This window comes from Asterias rubens, chromosome 22 (genome assembly GCF_902459465.1).
Source record: "Asterias rubens chromosome 22, eAstRub1.3, whole genome shotgun sequence".
NCBI classification, from domain to species: Eukaryota; Metazoa; Echinodermata; class Asteroidea; order Forcipulatida; family Asteriidae; genus Asterias; species Asterias rubens.
Window position 1 is genome coordinate 2,134,697 of NC_047083.1, and position 23,088 is coordinate 2,157,784.

The following is a 23,088-nucleotide window of genomic DNA, read 5'->3' on the forward strand; positions in this document are numbered from 1 at the left end:
GAATGTTGAAGTTATTATGTCACACGCGCCTGCGCATTGTTGCTCAATTTAAAATTTCTGTTTAAAACATTTTCCGGGTTCAACAACTCGAACGCCCGAAATAATGATTGTTTATGAATTATTTTTCGATTAATTAATGCTTTAGGCGCAAGGTGTGGTATGCGCCATTAACATAATAGTATACTATGAAAAATAATCTTATGTTAAAGCGCACATTTTATACACTGCCAGACACACCGGGGCAAACTCCTCATTTTTAGCATTATTGATTGTGTCTGGGTTCAAATGACGTGTGTTACATTAAATAACACACGGGACCGGTGTGGCAAGAGATTCTGGCCCCAGAGATTCTGTGCCCAGCAGATGGAGAACTTTGTGGGGGCGTTCGTTTAGCTTCCTGGGTCAGCCCCGGTCTGCACCGGTGCGTTCGAATGGCTTTGACGTCATTCCAGGGGCTCACCCGGGTCAGCCCCCAGTGCCCTGCTTGTGGAGTGGGTCACTTGCATGGCGTCACCACAAGAGGGCGAGAATGATCGTTCGATTAGCTCTTGTCGGGGGCTCACCCGAGTGAGCACCGCGGGGTCGACCCAGGGAAGCTAAACGAACGCACCCATTATAAACTACTTCTGATAGCGCCCTCTTTTGAATTATCCTCCTCCATCAAGCCAATGTTAATTGTCCATTATGTGGAACAAAATCTCCGGATGAAAGATTCCCTACCGAACACCGACCCGAAGGACGACTCAATAATGGTTACTTGGACACAGCGTCATGACCGGGACTCGAACCCACACTCAGAGTATACTATTGATTTTAGAAATCAGACTTGTACATAATAATGTGCTTATTTTTTTTTTCAAACAGTGCAGCCACTCCCGATCGAGAATGTCGATGACAGGTAATAGTCGTCGTGCATGCATTGTGTATGACAGCACACCTGCTGCTGTTCGCATTCCGGTGGGTGGTGATATTGGTGGCAGCAGTGACCAGTGGATATTTTGGATTGACCATGTGCATTTATCCACACTTTGGACGGGGCTGGAGACATCTCCGGGTACACGTTGTTCATGCTCATGCTCGGCCGTGGGTAGAAACTCACATTTTCACCGCGTCCCTCTGGCACTTTGCCCGCTGCTGGTTGAGTAGCCGCGGACTTCCAAACCTCTGCAGGTTCACACTCCCATTCGGCAATGCGAATGGCGATTTCTTCCTCGTCGGTGGTCATTGAAGATGATGTTCGGAAACTTCCGATGGAGGAGGTTGAACCAGGAAAACCTCTGCCGGATCGTGCCTTAGGAGATGGTCCTGTGCTCGGCGGATCCGGTGGACCAACATCGAGAGACGGGCGGTCTGTCAAAACAAGAAACAAAACAACTTCATTTGATTCTGCATGTAGAAAAAGAAATATTCAAGCTTAATTGCCTTGCCACACACGAGGCGATTTTTAGCAGGTAATTGAGTTAGGTATCCCAGAGAGTTTTGTGCGGGAGATTCTGCCCCCCTCCGTGAGAAATTAATGTGGGATGTACGAGGAGGATTCAAAAGAGGGCGCTATCAAAAGAAGTTTGTTTGTAGATAGTGCCATTATGTATCTCCTTTCAAACCGGTGTCAAAGGGAACTTTGTCCGCCGGGGATTCGGTCCCCCTCATGAGAAATGAGGCATAACTCAGGCCTAATACAAGGTTTCAGGCCTGAAGTCTTTAAATATAATATATATTTTTTAAGGGGATAACCTGAACACAATAAATGATGAAATTACCATAAAATTGTAGGATTTTGGTGAATATTACTTGAGGGACGGACCAAATCTCGGAAATTCGGATACGCACGAAACAATATTAGCCCACACAAAGCGATGGCGAAGGTTCGTAAACAAACGAAAGGTTTAACCCATCCAAACGAACCCGACCTTGGACAAAAATTGGAGAAACAAAATAATCCAGGGGTGGCCAGGAACCGAGAGGGGGCCTATCCTTTGTCAATATGAGCCTTTATCTAAAAAATGATAATCGTATGATCAGGAAACGATACCAACAAAAATACACTTCTGTTAGTCCACCTGTCGGTCTGTAAGTGTTTACACAACAGGCATATGCGCTTTGCATGATGATTGTCGTGTCTGAATGCTGCCTATTCATTTTGTGTGTGTGTTTTTTTCGGGGGTGATTTCCTGTTCCGTTTATTGATGGTTTCGTTGGAGGTTTCTGACTTTATACATACATGAGTGATTATACAAAGAGAAGAAAAAACAATTAAAGGTAGTGGACACTATTGGTCATTACTCAAAATAATTATTAGCATAAAACCTTTCTTGGTGACAAGTAATGTGGAGAGGTTGGTGGTATAAAACATTGTGAGAAACAGCTCCCTCTGAAGTGCCATAGTTTTGGAGAAAGAAGTAATTTTCAACGAATTTGATTTCGAGACCTCAAGTTTAGAACTTGAGGTCTCGAAATCAACCATCTTCGTGTGACAAGGGTGACAAGGGTGTTTTCTTCTTTCATTATTATCTCGCAACGTTGATGACCGATTGATCTCAAATTTTCACAGGTTTGTTATTTTATGCATATTATGTTGAGATACACCAACTGTGAAGTCTAGTCTTTGACAATTATGACCAATAGTGTCCACTGCCTTTAATTGATTGTTATTTGATATAAACTGCCATTTTGGTTGAACTTCAATGATATTTTTATCTTTGCTGTTGCTGCTGATGTTTTTATTTTTTTCTCATTACGTCACCGAACAGCATGCACAATATTCACAGCGAAACGATACGTGTTCAGTATAGGAGTATCAAACCCCAAATGGAGAAAACCCATACAATCGGGTATAGACAATGTGACCTGTGACATCCGGTTTACAAAAGAGCCACAGAGCCTGGACTTCCTGCAGGCATGATTTGTACACAGCTCAATGGAAGAAAAAATATAAAAATATTATATTTTATGGAGATTGCACTGTCTAATTCTTATATTATGATGAAAGGGGGCATATCTCAAAACTTGTCCAGCTTTTACTTTCATAACTCTTGGTTTTATGTGGAAATTATGACAAAAAATGTCAACTTTCCCATAGGACCAGTGTATAGTATAGTGCCTGCCAGAATACTTAAAGAACGTACATGGTCACACTTATTGTAAACAAAGGTCACACTTATTGTAAACAAAGGTCACATAATAATAATAATGATGGAAATTTATATAGCGCCCATATCCATGTAAACATGCTCCTGGGCGCTGAACAATTAAAAGAAAACATATTAAAATCCATACAAATAAAACACCCAATAGAAAATACAGTTAACATGGTCTATAGGGAGTGAAACATGCAAAGCATCCGGTCTGTGGTGGTATTCGAACCGGTGTCCACGGTGAAAAGGGGAAGAGAAAGAACCCATCCTGAACTACCCCTTCTCAATCTGAGGTAAAATCAAACATTAGCTGGTTACATGGATTGTTACCCCCGACCCGGGCGGTTTAATAAATTAATCAGTGAGTTACTCTCCACTTCTTGTTCATAAGTATTTTTTTTTATAGAGACCCACTTCTGCAAACCGCACTTAACTCATTGAAAAGACAAAGATAATATGGTAACTTTTTTGTTTGCTTTTAATAGATATTATTATATTTTATAGCAGAAGCCAATATTTGGTAAAAAAAAAGCTTCGTCGCTTGAATGTAGACGCGTGGCCAAGTACGCCAACACCCCACCCAGCGGTTCCACTTGATCTTTGAAGCTGCCAAACGCTTACAGACAAACGATACGCGTGGCGGGCAAAGTTCACCCAGAAAAACACGAACCGATTTCATATTCTTCATAAAAGGGTATAGCTCTATCAAACAGAACTCCGTTAACACTATGGGTGTGTATGGGGGCCTTTGGTTGAAGTGTGGTAGAGGGATTGTTTGCCCGAAATGTTACAAACAAAAATGAGATAAAAAACTTCGAGTACCACTTCTTTTTTTTTTTGGGGGGGGGGGCGTCCATTCACTCCCCTTTAAGACACTGGACACCTTTGGTAATTGTCAAAGACCAGTTATCTCACTTGGTGTATCTCAACATATGCATAAAATAACAAACCTGTAAACATTTGAACTCAATTGGTCGTCGAAGTCGCAGAAAAACACCCTTGTCGCAAGTTGCTTGAATTCGAGACCTACTGAGGTCTCGAATTCAATTTTTTAAAAATTAGTGAGAAATTACCTCTTTTCTCAAATACTACGTTACTTCAGAGGGAGCCGTTTCTCACAATGCTGTATTCTTTCAATAGCTCTACATTGCTTGTTACCGAGTAAGTTTTTATGCCAACAACTTTTTTTGAGTGGTTACCATTAGTGTTCAAGCCTTTGACGAAATTGAATGATTTTTTTTTTGTGCTGAAATTTGCATGGAAAACCTTTAGCTATTCACCAATCGCATAATATTGAACTTGACACTAATAAATTGCTTATGTTTAGTACATGGACTTCGCTCCACCTGTTGTGGGTCGGTTGGATAGAAAAATTCTATTGTTGTAGGGCAACACATAGACGCGTTTTTAGGGTTCGGGGTTTCCCCGCGTGGTCCCCCCTCAGTGAAAAGAACTCTGGGTTTCGGACTAAATAAAAGACACAACCGCGTCCCGATCACAAACGCAATTAATATGACATCAATTGTGGAGCATGCCGCTAAAGTTAAAGTTCCTGCACAAAGGGTGTATAGACCTAACTTATAATGCACTTGACAGAAACACAAAATAAGATAAGTATTATTCAAGGCAGTGGACACTATTGGTAATTGTCAAAGACTAGCCTTAACAGTTGGTGTATCTCAACATTATACATAAAATAACAAACCTGTGAAAATTTGAGCTCAATCGATCATCGAACTTGCGCGATAATAATGAAAGAAAAAACAGCCTTGTCACACGAAGTTGTGTGCGTTTAGATGGTTGATTTCGAAACCTCAAGTTCTATATCTGAGGTCTCGAAATCAAATTCGTGGAAAATTACTTCTTTCTTGAAAACTATGTCACTTCACCATCAACCTCTCCCCATTACTCGTTACCGAGTAAGGTTTCGTGCTAATAATTATTTTTTAGTAATTACCAATAGTGACCACTGCCTTTAACAAAGTTTGATTAAAGGAAGACGTTGCATTGGATCGGTCGAGTTGGTCTTTGAAAAGCGTTTGTAACCGTTAGTTATAAAACTTGAGGTCTAACCTTGAGGTCTCGAAATCAAATTCATGGAAAATTACTTCTTTCTCGAAAACTATGGCACTTCAGAGGGAACCGTTTCGCACAATGTTTTATACCATCAACCTCTCCCCATTACTCGTCACCAAGAAAGGTTTTATGCCAATAATTATTTTGAGTAATTACCAATAGTGTCCACTGCCTTTAAGCATTGAAATGGGCCATGGCCAAGGAGAGACAGTAGTTATTGTTCCACACATTAGGCCTATTCTCTTTTCAACTTTGATTGATGCTCATTTGGCTTAATGGGAGGCGAATGTAAACGAACGTGTTAAAAAGCAGGGGACACTATTGGTAATTACTCAAAATAATTATTAGCATAAAACCTTACTTGGTATCGAGTAATAGAGAGAGGTTTATAGTATAAGACATTGTGAGAAACGGCTCCCTCTGAAGTAAAGTAGTTTTCGAGAAAGAAGTAATTTTCCACGAATATGATTTCGCGACCTCACATTTAGAATTTGAGGTCTCGAAATCAAGCATTTTATGTGACTTCGTGTGACAAGGTTTTCTTTCTTTCATTATTATCTCGCAATTTCGACGACCGATTGAGCTCAAATTTTCACAGTTTTTTTTATTTTATTACCAATAGTGTCCAATGTTTTTAATGAAAAGAAGTTAAAACCAACCGGGATGCATATAACATGCCCCAATGGTAAATAGTCCATTGCCAACTGATTGGGCTATTCTGGTTATTAAAAACAAGACAAAATACATAAATAAATAGGTGGTCGGTTTCTCAAGAAATAATCTTCAATACAAAAATACTTTTACTTATAGAATATTCATAATCATACCTGCGTAGAAATTGTTCAAGGGGGTTTGCATCCTCCATTTTGGATCGTTAGCCACGCCCACACTCCTGTTTGAATTTCTCTTCAGGCCGCACATCAAAGTAATCTTACAACACAGGAGTAGAGACGCTACGGCAACCACCACTATAACACAAACAATCACGATGACAACCCGAAGAGGGCGCATCAAATCCCCAGACGTTACTCCAGCCGTTGATTGGAATGCAGCGACTCCATCAGGTGGGTTGGTCGCTCGTGAAGTGGACACTGATTGTGATAAGTGCTTGGGGAACGTCTGGTGCGGTTGAGGAGGAGATTTCGCCACGGTGGTAATGAGCAAGCCCGTTGTCGGTGTAGTAGCGTGTGAATCTTCAAAAAAGAAAATAAATACCGCCCTTTTAATGTTTGTCCCAAACATTATTATAATCATTGTCATCTAAAAACAACCAGAGTAAGGCAACTTGTATGAAGACTAAGTACAGGTATAAATACAAGCAATTGCAACCTTTTTAAAATGGATATCATTGCTTGTTATCCGATACGGGTCATCACAAAATTAATGTGTGTCATTTAAGAATCTTGGTTATAACAATTATAGTTAATTTACATAGAATGGGAGTTGCAATTTTTACAAAAGAAAAGTGTTTGGTCTTCATTAAATCGCGATGATCAGCTGAAAAAACAATAAGGGACTAAGCGTTTTTATTAGACTAAGGGACTAAGTTTCTTTATGCTTAAAAAATGTTTCGGGATATTGGTCTTGAATATGATGACTTGTTGAGACACTACAATTCTGCTAAGCTGATAATATGCTTCGGTAAGCATGTTTGTGTATGACGCTGTCATTACCTGGGTTAATAACCTGAGTTAGTTCCCGGTGACTTGAAGGTGCCGATGTTTGGTCATCGTCCCCGGCGGGTCGTCTGCCTGGCCGACTTTTTGTAGACCTACTGCTGCTCTGCGCAATCTTTGGAACGGCCAAATTTACTGACACGCATTCTGCGTTATTGCGCACTCCGCAGTGAACCTCCATCCTATAATTGGGCGGACAGGTGCGCGTGCAGCGTCTGCACACGCACGCGCTCTCGTCCAAGTACGCATCGCTTGCGCAGTACTTCGTGCAGCAGACGGTGTCTTGGTCGTTCCTGCACTCTGACATGACCTTTGACCCGGCTGGGCAGGTGGAGCATGGCTTGCAGTCGGTCAACCCAGGGCCTGATGTATCGTGGAATGTCCCCATACGGCATTTAAGACTGCCACTGACGACATTGGGCGAGATGAGGAGTGTGGCCGCAAACACCAGTGCAATACATGCATACATATTATTCTCCCTGCAAAGATATTTTGAACAAAAGTAAAGTTTCATTTCAAACGTTAACCTTAAGAGCTGGTGTTTCATACTTATATGCTCGATTTCCCAAAGAGCGAAGATTGATCTTAAAAGCAACCAAATCTTAGTTGCTATTAAGCAAAGTATGGTGTCACAATAAAATTGCCATGTTAATATTGACAACCCATACCCATCTTGGCAAAGTGTACCTTTTTTTATAACCAGTAGATTGTTTTAATCATAATATAATATACAATTAAAGCCATTATACACTTTTGGTAAACAGTATTGTCCAAGTCCCACACTTCGTGTATCACAACTAATATATAAAATAACAAACCTGTGAGAATTTAGGTTCAATCGGTCATCGGAGTCGGGAGAAAATAACGGGAAACCCATTCTTGTTTCCGCGCGTTTCGCCGCGTCATGACATGTGTTTAAAATAAATCCGTAATTGTATTGTTTTAATGTGTCCTCAAAAAGTAAAGCATTTCATGGAACAATATTTCAAGAGAAGTCTATTACCATTACCTTCTGTAAACCCTGTAAATTATTTGTAAATCTGTGAATTTTGTTTTCCTGTACCGAAAGGGTATAATGGCTTTAAACAAACCCGGAGCGATATTATTTTGTTATTAATGCAGGAAGAATAATTCCGTAATTGAAAAACACAATCACCAGAAACCAACGGGAAATACTATACAGATTAAAAAAAACGAAAGAAAAAAAAACCCGAGGAAATTGATGTCCGTAATAGAAACAATTAGTAGAATTGGCTTTAATTTTACGCATGGTTTGCATTGACTCGGAATATGTTACAAGATAAAAGTGTTTGTCATTGGCCAGGAATAAACCATGAATGAAACAAATACACATTACAGGCACCGGACCGATTTAACAAAGGGTTAGGACTAGGGCCTATTTAGTCCTAGGAGATATTTAAAAAAAATAATGCTAGTCCTAAGTTATAGGACGAGTAGCTCGTCTTAACTCGATATAGGACTATGCTTAACTCTTTGTGAAATCCACACCTTCAATTGTCAAAGACCAGTCTTCTCACTTGGTGTATCTCCACATATATGCATAAAATAACAAACCAGTGAACATTTGAACTCAGTTGGTCGTCGCAGTAGCGAGATACTAGGGACTTTTCGTTTTCGACGACGGATGGTTCTGCGACGGTTGTTCACCTAAACGTTGTCGTTTTCAGCACAACGAAGAATCATCCAAAGTACTGTCGTAGAAATTGAGGGACGACCGTCCTCAAAGCCGACGCATGCGCAGATGACGCCAAATGTCATCTTACCCGTCGCAGAACCATCCGTCGTCGAAAACGAAAAGTCCCTACTAATGGAAGAATCGACACCCTTACAAGTACAAGTTACGTGCATTCAAATGCCTCGAATTCGTTTCAAACACTGAGAAATTAATTCTTTCTCAAAAACTACGTTTCTTCAGGGGGAGCCGTTTCTCACAATGTGTTATACTACCAACAGCTCTCTATTGCTCGTTACCAAGTACATTTTTATGCTAACGTTTATTTTGAGTAGTTACCAATAGCGTCCAGTGCCTTAACAGCTTTGGTGTCAAGGTTCACTGAGCAGTGCACTTGTGTGACGCAAATAGCGTCATTATAGGCAGCTGCGAAGATTATCGCTAAAGATTAATAAGTCAATATCTAAATGTTTGTTTTAAAGGCAGTGGACACTATTGGTTATTACTCAAAATAAATATTAGCATAAAACCTTTCTTGGTGACGAGTAATGGGGAGAGGTTGATGGTATAAAACATTGTGAGAAACGGCACCCTCTGAAGTGCCATAGTTTTCGAGAAAGAAGTAATTTTCCACGAATTTGATTTCAAGACCTCAGATTAAGAACTTGAGGTCTCGAAATTAAGCATCTGAAAGCACACTACTTCGTGTGACAAGGGTGTTTTTTACTTTTATTATTATCTCGCAACTTCGACGACCGATTGAGCTGAAATTTTCACAGGTTTGTTATTTTATGCATATGTTGAGATACACCAAAGGTGAAGGCTAGTCTTTGACAATTACCAACAGTGTCCACTGCCTTTAAGTAAAAACGGACACTTCAAAAGGTAGGTTAGGCGTATTATTTTGGTAGTTGTCAAAGATCAGTATCCTCGCTTGGGTTTTCCAAACAAAATTATTCATAACATAAATTTTTAATTCCGAAATAACTGCAATAATTTCCATGAATATATAAATTACTACGATAAATCACGATAACAATAATAAACATTTAATACAGTACATAAAAAAAAACTATGAACGTAAAACAAAAACACTTTGAACATTTATAGCTCAACTGGTTATTAAAATTGTGAAAAAAAAAACCAATTATTTAATAGAATGGTGTGTTTTCATTTAGTCGATTCGAAGGGTTTACTTACAACATCTGTCGGAAGAAACTCAATGTTTTTTAGGTGAAACTTGATCAATTCACTAAAATCAGAAAATACAGTGAATTTTACAGTGAGTTTACTTCACAGAACGCTATGCAGAATGTAATGTAGATTTATGTTAACCTGTGGACGTTTTCATTAATTTATTTTTACCAGAATTGCGGAAATCCTTTAAAAATGTGAAACAAATATACCTGCCCCCAAAATGTTTACAGGAAAGTAAATAAACAAATAAACAAGGAAAATTCTTACATTATTACAAACCAACAAGGAAAACAACGCACACAAAAGTCCCGGGATTTTTTAAAATTTTTCCCGGAAGAAAACTTTCGAGGATTTTATTGTTTAATATTGTCTGTTTTTTTGTGTGGGAATAGAGACGGGTGCAAGTCATGCGGCTATTCGAACATCGGGACCGGTTTTAGTTGTTTCCCCTCTCACGTTCAAGGCAGTGGACACTATTGGTAATTACTCAAAATAATTATTAGCATAAAACCTTTCTTGGTAACGAGTAATGGGGAGAGGTTGATAGTATAAAACATTGTGAGAAACGGCTCCCTCTGAAGTGCCATAGTTTTCGAGAAAGAAGTAATTTTCCACGAATTTGATTTCGAGACCTCATATTATTTAGAATTTGAGGTCTCGTAATCAAGCATCTGAAAGCACACAACTTCGTGTGACAAGGGTGTTTTTTCTTTCATAGTTATCTCGCAACTTCGACTACCAATTGAGCTCAAATTTTCACAAGTTTGTTATTTTATGCATATGTTGAGATACAATAAGTGAGAAGACTGGTCTTTGACAACTACTAATAGTGTCCGCTGTCTTTAACCTGTGGACGTTTTTTTTATGACCAGAATTGCGGAAATCCTTTGTAATGTGAATCAAATCTACCTGCCTCACAAAATGTTTACAGGAAAGTAAATACACAAACAAACAAACCAACAAGGAAAACAACGCACACAAAAATCCCGGGATTTTTTTTTATTTTTCCCGGAAGAAAACTCTCAGGATTTTATTGTTTAATATTGTATATTTTTGTGTACGGGAAAATAAATAGACGGTGCAAGTCATACGGCTATTCGAACATTTGGGTCTCGTTTAGTGCTGTTGTTTCCTTTTCACGTTAAAGCAGTTTGTCAACCTCAATACGTTCATATACTAAGAACCCTTAGTGTTATTCATTAATTGGTAAAACGATACTCAATCAAAAAACGTACATTTTGAAAGGCACTGGGTACCATTGATAATCACTCGAAATAATAGTTAGCACAAAAAATTATTTGGTAACGAACAATGATGAGCTGTTGATAGTATAAAACATTGTGAGAAACGGCTCCCTCTGAAGTAACTTCTTTTTTTGTTTTAGAAAGAAGTAATTTCTCACTAAAATAATTATTTTAATTGAATTCCGCCTCAGCTGAGGATTCGATTTCAAAGCATCTGAAAGCACACAACTTCGTGTGACAAGGGTGTTTTTTCCTTCATTATTATCTCGCAACATCGACGACCAATTGAGTTCAAATTTTCACAGGTTTGTTATTTTATTCATTCATATGTTGAGATACACCGAATGAGAAGACTGGTCTTTGACTATTACCAAAGGTGTCCAGTGTCGTTAAGAGTTATCAGTACTAATTAGCCGCCTTGGTTTGCAGTTTCTTATGAGCAACTATTAGGTACAGCATTTTGGGTTGATAGCTAAAACGTAACAAGGGCGCTTTTTCTCCAGGGAGGTGGAGCCGTTTCTCACAATTTGTTATACTATCAACAGCTCTCCATTACTCGTTAGTACCAGGTAAGTTTTTATACTAACAATTATTTTGAGGAATTACCAATAGTGCCTTTATAATTATAATCAACTGACAAAGACATAAGACTTACCTGTAACGGATTGTTTCTGGAACGGACGGACGTTGTGCCCTATAGTAGTACAAACACGTGCGTGCAACAAGCCAACTGTCAGGATAATCAGACACACGCGCGTGGTGCATCCCCAACCAGCCCTTTAAACATCAACTGCACGTTGAAATTAATCGGACACGCTACACGCGTGGTGCATCCCCCAGTCAGCCTTTTAAACATCAACTGCACTTTGCGAGCTCGAAGTAAGAGTAAACAAACAACAACAGGCCTTTGATATTATTCTATTCGTATAGAGGGCGCACAAGCCGGGGTAAACCTGTGGTCATAAAACAAGGGTGCTTGCCATGTGAACCAGAAACACTGGGGTTATTATAACCCTTACTTTTTCACAGTTACTCGCAAGCTGGGGTAAACCTGTGGTAAAAAAAACCCAAGGGTGCTTGGTAATGTGAACCAGAAACACCGGGTTTTAAAACCTTCACTTGTTCACTGCTCACAAGCTGTATCAGACCTTTGTTAAAAAAAACAACAAGGGTTGCTTGCAATGTGGACCAGTAACACAGGGGTTATAACCATAACTTTTAACTGTTACTTGCAAGCCGATGAGGCCACACTCTGCTGATCAGAAACACCAAAACTCGAGTCTGGTGCTCGTAACCGCTCGGCCACGGCACTCCACATCGTTATGTTTTAGGCATAGGACACTATTTGCAGTTACTAAAAAATAGTTGTCAACGTACAAAACTTAATTGGTAACGAGCAATGGAGAGCTGCTGATCTTATAAAACAGTGTGAGAAACGGCTCCCTCTGAAGTATTAACGTAGTTTTTGAGAATGAGGTCATTTCTCAAATAATATATAACATACTTCAGGCCTGATTCCTGTGTAAGGCATTGAAGCCTTTAAGGCACAACTAATTTGTGCAAAATGGATGTTTTCGTTATTCTCTTGCAACTTCGATGACCAATTGAGTCGAAATTGATATTTGTATGCGCTTGTTGGGATACACCAAGTGAGACTGATATTCTTTGACAATGACCAAAAGGTGTCCGGTGCCTTTAATCTATTAATCATTTCAAATTAACCCACTGTTGCTTTGCACAACAAAACATGAAACCGAAAATTAAAGAGGAAATGAGGTTGTGTGTTGACGACATTATTGTAACGCAAACCCCACCCCAATTAACTTTAATTCCTGAATGGCGCTCAAACAGACATTGGTCTACAAATGTTTTAGGCGGGTTTCCCCCAATTCAAATTTTTTGAAAATGTAGACGTGTATTTATATTAATAACAAAAACTGGTCGAGGCTGATACCAATGCCGGATAGGGACTTAAAGGCACTGGACACTATTGGTAATTACTCAAAATAATTATTAGCACAAAACATTGATTGGTTGTGAGTAATGGGGAGCTGTTGACAGTATAAAGCGTTGTTGGAAACGGCTCCCTCTGGAAGTAACGTAGTTTTCAAGAAAGAAGTAATTTTCCACAAATTTGACTTCGAGACCTCAGAATTAGATTTTGAGGTCTCGGAAGCTTCGTTCATTACTATCTCGCAACTTCGACGACCAAGTTTGTTATTTTATGCATATAAGGTGTCCAGTGCCTTTAAAGGGCTTGTGTACTTTTTGTAGGATACAGAACACAATGTCCACAGATTTACGCTAAACTTACACGGTTTAAAGATAATGATGGTAGAAAGCTTCCCTTAAAATATCACTTCCTGCGGTGCGATATTTATTTTTGAGAAATGAGTAAAACAAGTCACGAAAATAATCTTCTGAAACGAAAATATTCAGATGTTAATCTTACGTACTCAGACCATTTAAAACAAAAAAAGTTAAAATAATGGTGCGAGGAGCTCGTACATCCATGGGAACGAGGTTGTCCTGACCTCCCCATAAAAGTGTAACAGAGTGCAGGAGTTCAATGAGTTCAAAGTAGAGTTTGAAGTGGTTCCCCAAAACACGGAAAAAGCCTTTTCGAAACCGATAATTCCCAAAGATGAAGTTCGTACACATACAAAGTTGTTTAAACAACGTAATATCTTTAATCGGTTTTGGTCACGCAAAGTTTTGATAGCACAAAGTGTTAATACTTTTCTACTTATGATTACAAAAAAAGGCAATGAAAATACAATAAAATTAAATCTATCCTAAAATATAATAGGTAGAAACAAAAAAGGCTTGTCAATTTATGGAATGAATTAATACAAATGACAAATAATGTTCAATTTAAAAAGTGAAATCGCTATTCAGTAAAAATGTGTTTAAAACAATTTTTGGCTATAACGCATTTATTTTCTGGCAAAATATTCAGCTTTAAAACCAAATCCGTGATTTAAAACCCCAGATGTAAAGTTGTCAAAATAGTTTGTGTACAAAATTATACAAAATGTCAATAGGTGAAATAATATAACAATGAAACTTGTTAGAATTATATGAAATGTTTTAGCACACTCAGTTAACAAGCACCGGGAAAATATGTTTGCATCAGTAATATTTATTTGTTTATTTATTTAATGTTTAGTGATGAAGACTACCTTGTTTTAATGTCATGCAAAGTTTCAAATCACAGTGCAAGTGACTTGGGTCCAAGTTCATAAAGCCTTTAAGCACACAAACTTGTTAAGCACAAAAACATTTGCTTTATAGTGTAATTTTCTTGATACAGTGGGGTGCAAAATGTATTGGTCCCTATGTGTTTCACACTGTACGAAAAAAAACTACCGAAATATTAAGAGCCGGGGTGGATTTCACAAAGATTCAGGACTATCCTAGGAGACACACAAATTGAATAGACAGTCCTAAGTTAGGACGAGTAACTGGTCCTAACTCGAGATAAGACTAGTCCTAACTCTTTGTGAAATCCACCCCTGAAAAAAGGTATATACTTAATATAGGCCTAGATCAATATATTTTTGTGGCCATGTTATTATCGCGATATTATTGTAAAAGCCTTTAAAGGCCGACAGTGTGTTGCAAAATGTATTGGTCCCATGTGTTACACACTGTTTGAAAATGTCTCTAAAAAGATACAAAAATACATTAGTTTTATGTACACGTAGGCCACATTTTCATGGCCGAAAACCACCGGCAAATCACTTGGCTGGGATTTGAACCCACAACCTTTGCATTGCTATAGAGGAGATGTCTTACGACTAGAACACCAAGTTTGCCCGAGGCAGTTCTATAATCATGTTCCTTTTTCCAGTGGTTAGACATCTGCTTTCGAATCACAAAGGTTTCCGCCCGAGTGGTTTGCCTTTGGATGTTTTTGTCACATAACTCACTGCAGAAGACGTCTCAATTGATATTTAAAAATGCCACGCGTCCACCATATTGGATTACAAATTAAATGTAGCGCCACCCAACGACAGACACTGGTAACTGTAAAGTCCTCCCCATCTTGTTTGTTACTTTCAACTTATAATAGAATCCAAGAAAGTTACATGTAAAAATTCAAAATGGCGGCTTGATAATATTGTGACGTCATTTGGGAAGCTTCCCCTAATCTAACGCCTCTGGGCTATTACTCAGCACCATCTGCGACGAATCCGATTTGATGTTGACCTCATGATTCTTCGGGTAGTTAGCATCGAGACTCTCGGAAATCTGGTATTCGGAATCGATTCTTTTCCCCTTGGATGATGAATCCGGGTACTCGTTGCTGAGTAACCGGGATCGTTGTTTCTCCTTCACCGTATCGGGGAGCTTGTTATCTCGAATCGAATCGAAGGGATCGAATATCGTGGATGTTTCGGTTGGTGATGAATGCGGCCGCTCCTTGCCGCAGACGCGATCGCTGTGTTTGGAGCACGCCGCGACTTCGGTGAATTCGCAAGCCCCGCTGCTACAAACAACGCACTTTCTGTAGTTCAGATCATAAAAATAGCCATCTGGGCACACCTTCTCTGGTTTATCAAGGGGGCCTGCCTCCTCTGCGTGCAACCGGTACTTCTGCCTCTTTCCCCGCCTCTGTTTTCTCCGTCGAGACCGACTGCTCGACCCTCTTCTCCGGCTGCTCTTCCCATGAACTTTCGATGACCTCTGACCGCATTCTGCGTCGGCTTCTTCAAGACAAGGCGACGTCTTAACAAGCGGAGATGGACAGAATCTCGTGCATCTTTGACACAACCCGGTCCCCCTGTCCAGGAACGCATCGGATGGGCAGGTCCTACGTGCCACGCACACAGTGTCCGCGTTGCGTCGGCAGGTTTCAGATTCTATCGTGCGGCCGTTGCAGACGGTACACGGTGTACAGCTTTCTGTTGGTTTGGGACGGAAGTGCCCCTTCTCGCAGGCGGGGACAACGCTTCCAAAGCCCGGCCCAAAATGAGCAAGAAGTACGGCCACTAAAAGACTTACCGTCACACTCTGAAAGAAACTGAACTTCATCATCTGAAACGAGAAAAAGATACAAAATGATTTAAAACTTTTACCAAAGAAGTTGGAAAATGCAGGTTAGCTACAAAATGAAAATAGCCTTTTGAGATATGGTGGCCACTATAGGAGTGCACTGTTTGGTTTGGGTGAATACTAGACTTGATTCAACCCGTTCTCGTGCAGAAGGTCCCTAAGCATACCCACCACCGTCAATGTTGTTATTGTGGTCCCGTGCGGAACAACAGGTTGGGGAATGCAGAGCATCACAAAGAAATCGTTTTCTGAGATTAACACGGGATTGGGACTTGACTCAAGTCTAGGTGAATACAGACACATTTACCCAAACCATACAGTGTTATAGTATGTGTCCACCATTATCTCAAAATGGCAGAAACAAATTCTCAGCGACTATTTGTAATACTTCCAAATACCTACCGCCAGGTAAGATAAGCCTACATGGAAACTGTCCAAATAAATTCAGTAAAATTTTCTTTGAAATTGAAAACTGGTCTTTTTTTCGTATACAACATTAACACTCGTTTCAAAATTGGTCTTCTGCCAATTTTATACACAAGTTCAGGAGATAAGTGGAATTTCGTGCACTTAGTGGTATAAACATGAAACTTGGCACACATAAATTTCAGCTATGCTTTTATTAACCAGCTGTCTGTCCTCGCTTAGTTCACGTTTTGAGGGGACAAAATAGCTCGCGAACGGTCGGTCTCAAATTGTCCAACCCCACTGGGAATCTAGTGTTACGACCTTACAAAACGAACTGTCATTAAGACATGTGCAGTGGAGACCCGTTGATCTTGCTCTATGGTATAGCACATTGTGAGGAACGGCTCCCTCTAAAGTAACGTACTTTTCGTGAAAGAAGTAATTTTCAACGAATTTGATTTCGAGACCTCATAATTAGATTTTGAGGTCTCGAAATCAAGCTTCTGACAGCACACAACTTCGTGCGACAAGGGTGTTTTTCTTTCATTATTACCTCGCAGCTTCGACGACCAATTGAATTTCAAATGTTCACAGGTTTGTTATTTCTTGCAAAAGACATATAACAAGACTGGTCTATGACAATTTACCAAAAGTGCGTCCAGTGTCTTGAAGGCGGAAAACCCAAATTGAAACCATTGAGTTAGAGTTTTACCTCCATGTTGAAACTGATAAGTGACAATGTTGTAAACGAAAACACAAAAATAAATACTACATACCTCTAAGCTAAAAGACAATGACCTCCAGCCGTCTTGACCATGTGCTAGTCAATGACCAGACGAGCAGTGGACAGGCTAAAGAGGTCACTGAAGGTCACATGTGGTCACGTGATCAATTAGTAAACGGGGTTGACCGTTTGAGGTTTATTTTAGTTGACCGTTTGAGGTTTATTTTATTGAAACAAATGGTGACCTTTCAATGCTTGTTCCTTGGTGTTGAAAACCAAAACTTAGCTGGCACATCTTAAATATTATTATTTAAGTCTTTAAACATAATCACTGTCACTTTGATGAGAGATTCAAGGGGTGTAGCCCTACTATTAATCTTGCTCATGTGGTTGAATGATTTCCTGTGCCTTTTGAAAAAGGAAATTGGAGTGAACGTACGGATTGTAGTGAATGTACGGATTTAAAGACAGTGGACACTATTGGTGATTGTCAAAGACTAGCCTTCACAGTTGGTGTACCTCAACATATGCATACAAATAACAAACCTGTGAAATTTTTAGCTCGATCGGTCATCGAACTTGCGAGATAATAATGAAAGAAAAAAAAACCACTTATCTCACGAAGTTGTGTGCGTCTAGATGGTTGATTTCGAGACCTCAAGTTCTAAATCTGAGGTCTTGAAATCAAATTCGTGGAAAATTATTTCTTTCTCGAACACTATGGCACTTCAGATGGAGCTGTTTCTCACAATGTTTTAAACCATCAACCTCTCCCCATTACTCGTCACCAAGAAAGGTTTTATGCTAACAATTATTTTAAGTAATTACCAATAATGTCCACTGCCTTTAAAGGATTGGAATGAATGTACCCCTCCAAACAATTAATGTACCATCCTTTTTTAGATGATTCTTGTTGAACTATAGAGGATTGTGTACTCTAATTTCAAAAAATTATTGACGTACCATCCCTTTATAATGTTTCTTTTAATCCATCTGAGATTTTGAAAGGATGCCCTAACAAAAAAAGGGTTAATTTTCCTTTTAGTCACTTCCTAATAATGTGTTATATGTTTATGGATATTAGGGTCGACAAGTCAGGCCATAAACTTCTTTTACATTTATACCACCCTTTGGTTGGAAGCAGTTTCCAACAGCTAATTTTATATTCTCTTTCATATTTATTTACAAATACCTACTTTATTTATATAACTAGGATTTGAAGCTTTGCAAGTTGTAAATAAGATACAGCCAAGGTTTCGGAAACACCATGTCATGATAATCTCTACATGAGTTGGGGTGGTTCTGAAAAGAACCGTAGGTTTCAACTCGACGTTTCGATCAGTATGCTTTGATCGTGTTCTGGTGGAGAAAGAAATCCCGATCAGAGCAGAAGACGATCAGAGCATACTGATCGAAACGTCGGATTGAAACCTACGATTCTTTTCAGAACCACCCCATCTCATCTCGAAATTATCATTACATGCTGTTAACGTCAACCTTACTATATGAAACGTACAAGCAATTAAAAACTCACCTATATCTGTGTCCTATCGGTAACTCAGTGTTCTGGACGGGAGCCTTAAACCTGTCAAAGCCGTCATGGTTTTTCGGTTACATAAAAACCCTGGTCAAAAAACCCTCTTTTTAAATAAGCTCAGATCGATACCAAAAATCGACCAAATTTTGTGGTTATAAAAGAACAAAAATGATAACATGTTTTGATAAACTCTATGCTTCGACGAAAAATGATTCACTTGGTTATTGTTCATTGTATAATAAATATATATTTATTATAGTGTTAACCTAGAGTTCTCTCTAGCCAATCAGAATCGTCCTTTTCAGTGACCTTGGTATGATCAACCAATCAGAATATCAGCTCGTTCAAAACCGAAACCTTACTGCAGATGCTACAACTTTGTGTGCTAAGGGTTTTTTTTCCAAGCTTTTTTTTTTTACTTTTGCTTCCTGTTTCGAAAAAGGGGATTAAATTCGTTTAAAAACAAATTGAAACAAAAAAAACGCAATTCGTTTTCCTTTAATTGTTTCAAAGGGTTATTTCGAAACTGATACAAAATAATAAAAAATATATCTTTAATAAGTTGTTCATGTTTTCTTTGTAGAGGGACGCTTAGGGTTAATTCTTAATAAACAATTATTTTGTTTTCTAGACTGCGGTTTTATTTATCATAAACAATGCTTTGTTTTCAAGATGTCGGCGGCTGCGTGCAGCCAGATGTTTTCATGTGCATTGTTCTAAAAATGAAAATGAAAATTCGAAATAAGTTTATAGGTTTATAAAGTTTACTTTTATTCAACTTAGCGAGAGAGTTAGTTAATACATAGAATTTTAATTTTGCATAGGGGATACAAAATATTGTTTCATTTTCCCATGACACAGATGTGTTTTACTCGGTGCTTTCCCATTTCCTGTAAAACAAATGCACATGCGTACTACTCTGATGGGATTCGAACTCAGAACCTAGACCATGAAGATTTAAGCTGATTATTAATATTAATATTTCTTGTAGTAGAACCAAGGATGTCCCAGAGAATTACGTGAGATTTTCTCCCCCTACGGTAAATTAAAATGGGCTGAAGGAGGATGTTTCACAAGAGGGCGCTATCAGAAAAAGGTTTGGACACAGTTTGCCATATCGGGGGGGGGGGGGGAGACACCGAATCTCCGGGGGACAGAAAGCCACACCCTTCCTCACCTCTTAAAGAGAACTTAATCACTGTAGAGTGCAAGTCTAAGGATGCTAGTTATTTTGTTTAAACAGATCGAAATAAACGCAGAGAAACACCGACCCGCTTCCTTGACCAAATACAAATAATTGTTTGGCATTATCACAAAATGATACCGCTACAACTTAATGAAGTTTTTTCCAATGGATACCAGTCTGCAACAAGTTAGGAGAAGACGGGGAATAATTACGCTAGTTAACACTGCTTTTCCCAAAGCTTTTCTTGTTGGACATCACATCACGAGAGGGCGGTGGTAATAAGTGAACGAAATCTCTACTATGATTTTTTTTTTTTTTTTGGGGGGGGGGGGGGTGGCGGGCAGTGTATGCCGTAATTTTGCAAACCAAAGTTTATACTATGGGATAGTACACATAAATACAACATTGGTGCACATGTAAGTCATGTCTGCCGCTGCTCATTAAGTTCAACTTACACTGTTTATAATGTGGAAAACCCAAGTCGATTCTGGTTTTAAGTTAAAACTTTACTAAAACCACTTAATGCTCAGACAGCTTACTTCCCCCGAGCCCTTGAAAAAGCAATTAAGCGAATAGGGTTCGAACCCACGACTGTAATTTTTTTCTAAAATATCTTTCGAGAAAGACTCTGCTAGGGTCGGTTTTGCACCCCACACAGACGCACTGCAGCGGCTGTGATTATCTGACTGAATATAGTAGTGCGCCCTCTTAGGGAAGTTAGAGTAATTCCAAGGAACAGGTGATGCAATAAGAGAAAATAATGTCATCATAACTTAATCACTGTATGCTATGGTAGTTTATTTTATTATGGTGCACCCCACAACGCAGCAGCATGCGCTGTGGTTATCAGTGGGCCTTATAGGGCGCCCTCTTGGTCGAATTAGAGTATTTCCAAAGGACAAGGTGGTCTATACACGTGTACTAAAAGTGGTTTATTGTTTGAACGATTGTGCCCTATTACAATCTAATATCTTTTTGGACTTAAGTGGTGCAACAAGTGAGAATATTTCATCATTTAATTCTCACATTTTAAAAATGGACACGGGTCTGGAATCAGCAGATTTCGAGTCGACAATGGGGGGTAGAAAGGTATGGGCGAACCCATCGTGATTCAAGGACATCACTCGATTTTTACGCAAGCAAGCGCAGAAGCTTTTCGGGGAAACATGATACAATGGGGTTTAAGATTTACCACGAATCACTGGTGATTCAGTTCGAAAGCTTGGTGACTAATTTACACAGGAGTGCTGTTTCAGTGAAAAAAATGACAGAACTCAATTGAAGAAAGAAAACAGGACAACAAAGCAAGGCAGTTATTTTTTGGAGCTGAGAAGTCTCCCGATTTTCGAAAAATCTACGGTGTAAAATATAAAGCAAGGCAGTTCTCTAAAGAACAAAATCTATCTGGCAACAAGTTAATACACAATGTGTTAACTGCAAAGCAAACATTGATATCTCACCATCATCGCCTCAAGTCTCAATAATAATTATTTGTTTTGGTTCAAAGATTAAAAATCATAGTGAAGGCCAAACGGCTACTTTATCCAGGCAAATGGATGCAAGGAAAACAGAGTAACATTCTAAGGGGAAATATACTTTTGGTTTTTGGAACCGTTCAGTTATTTGAAGACACTGAGATAATCATAGCACTCTTTTCTGTATAAACAAAACAAAGTCTTTATTTGTATGAAATTTTGTGTATGTTTGGTGCGTATCCACAACTATTAAAACCCGCCATGGGGACTTGTCACTGGAGATTCAGTTCGAAAGCTTGGTGGTGACTCATTGACACAGGAGTGCTGTTTCTGTGAAAAATTTCCGAATTCAATTAATTAAAGAAAACAGGACAACAAAGCAAGGCAGTTATTGTTTGGAGCTGGGAAGTCTCCCGATTTGAGAAAAATCTACGGTGTAAAAATAATATAAAGCAAGGCAGTTCTCTAAAGAACAAAATCTATCTGGCAACGAGTTAATACACATTGTGTTAACTGCAAAGCAAACATTGATATCTCACCATCATCGCCTCAAGTCTCAATAATAATTATTTGTTTATGTTCAAAGAATAAAAATCATAGTGAAGGCCAAACGGCTACTTTATCCAGGCAAATGGATGCAAGGAAAACAGTGTAACATTCTAAGGGGAAAATATACTTTTGGTTTTTGGAACCGTTCAGTTATTTGAAGACACTGAGATAATTATAGCACTCTTTTCTGTATAAACAAAACAAAGTCTTTATTTGTATGAAATTTATGTATGTTTGTTGCGTATCCACAACTATTAAAACCCGTCATGGTGACATAATCATTCTTTAAAAAAGGTACAGGTTGTTTGTATAAATATTTTAGCTCTTTTCAGCTACAGAATAGTCTTGTATGACGATGTCAGGTTTTCCCATGTTTTTTTAAAACTTCGTCGCCCCCACGGTGCATGCAATTTTCGCGACCCTCCCCCGTCCCAATTCGGCGAATTGAGTCGAAATTTCGTCAGATAACGCCCTCTTGTGACTCAATCCCCTTCATCCACAATTTACCGCATGGGGGAATTCCATATTATGACAATGGCGGTTTCGCAACACGAGTTGCTCGATTGCACACAGTCGCTCCAGCGAGATTAACTATGATGTACATGCATGTAACATGTGACAGCCTTGCTTACAAAAGAGCCACCGATGGCCTTTCACGCTGACACAAATACATAGCTTTCATGCTACTTCGCTAGGCTCATACGCATCAAAAACAGTTTAGTGTCAATGGACACGCCATAATAAAGGAAAAGGAAGCAATTGGAATTGATTCAAATTATTTATTTACAGCATGGGATAATGGTGGGATCACAAACGGCTTTGATCAATGGAAGTTCCCACTGCAGCCTAAAAGGCCTAGACTTTACTACATAGGCAGCCGTCGATTTCACCAAAATCTTCCTGACTTAGGGTTAATCTTAGGACTTAGGATGAGATAGACGTTAGGACACATTGAACCCATCCTAAGTTATAGGACGAGTTTATACCCGTCCTAACTCGAGATAGCAGGATTAATCCTAGCGTTTCGTGAAATCGGCTGCTGGTAGCTGACTTTTACATATAAAAGGGGACACATAAAAGCTTATGTTAGTTTTTATTTGTTGACAAGATTGTTTTGTTACAAACTTTGTT

The 23,088-nt window shown here is 39.0% G+C and overlaps 2 protein-coding genes across 2 annotated transcripts; both read right to left on the reverse strand.

Moving 5' to 3' along the window:
• Positions 1-593: 593 nt before the first annotated feature.
• LOC117305298 lies at positions 594-11,714 on the reverse strand. The gene is made up of 4 exons (XM_033790147.1): positions 11,676-11,714; positions 6,884-7,365; positions 6,038-6,403; positions 594-1,350 (listed from the first exon to the last, which is right to left on the reverse strand). Exons 2-4 carry the CDS (start codon positions 7,353-7,355, stop codon positions 857-859), a joined length of 1,332 nt encoding a protein of 443 aa, XP_033646038.1. The 5' UTR covers positions 7,356-7,365; positions 11,676-11,714; the 3' UTR covers positions 594-856.
• Positions 11,715-13,657: 1,943 nt separating this feature from the next.
• On the reverse strand, positions 13,658-18,921 carry LOC117305373. Its single transcript, XM_033790244.1, has 2 exons — positions 18,745-18,921; positions 13,658-16,060 (listed from the first exon to the last, which is right to left on the reverse strand). The coding sequence occupies exon 2, from the start codon at positions 16,058-16,060 to the stop codon at positions 15,170-15,172; it is 891 nt and encodes a 296-aa protein (XP_033646135.1). The 5' UTR covers positions 18,745-18,921; the 3' UTR covers positions 13,658-15,169.
• Positions 18,922-23,088: the final 4,167 nt, after the last annotated feature.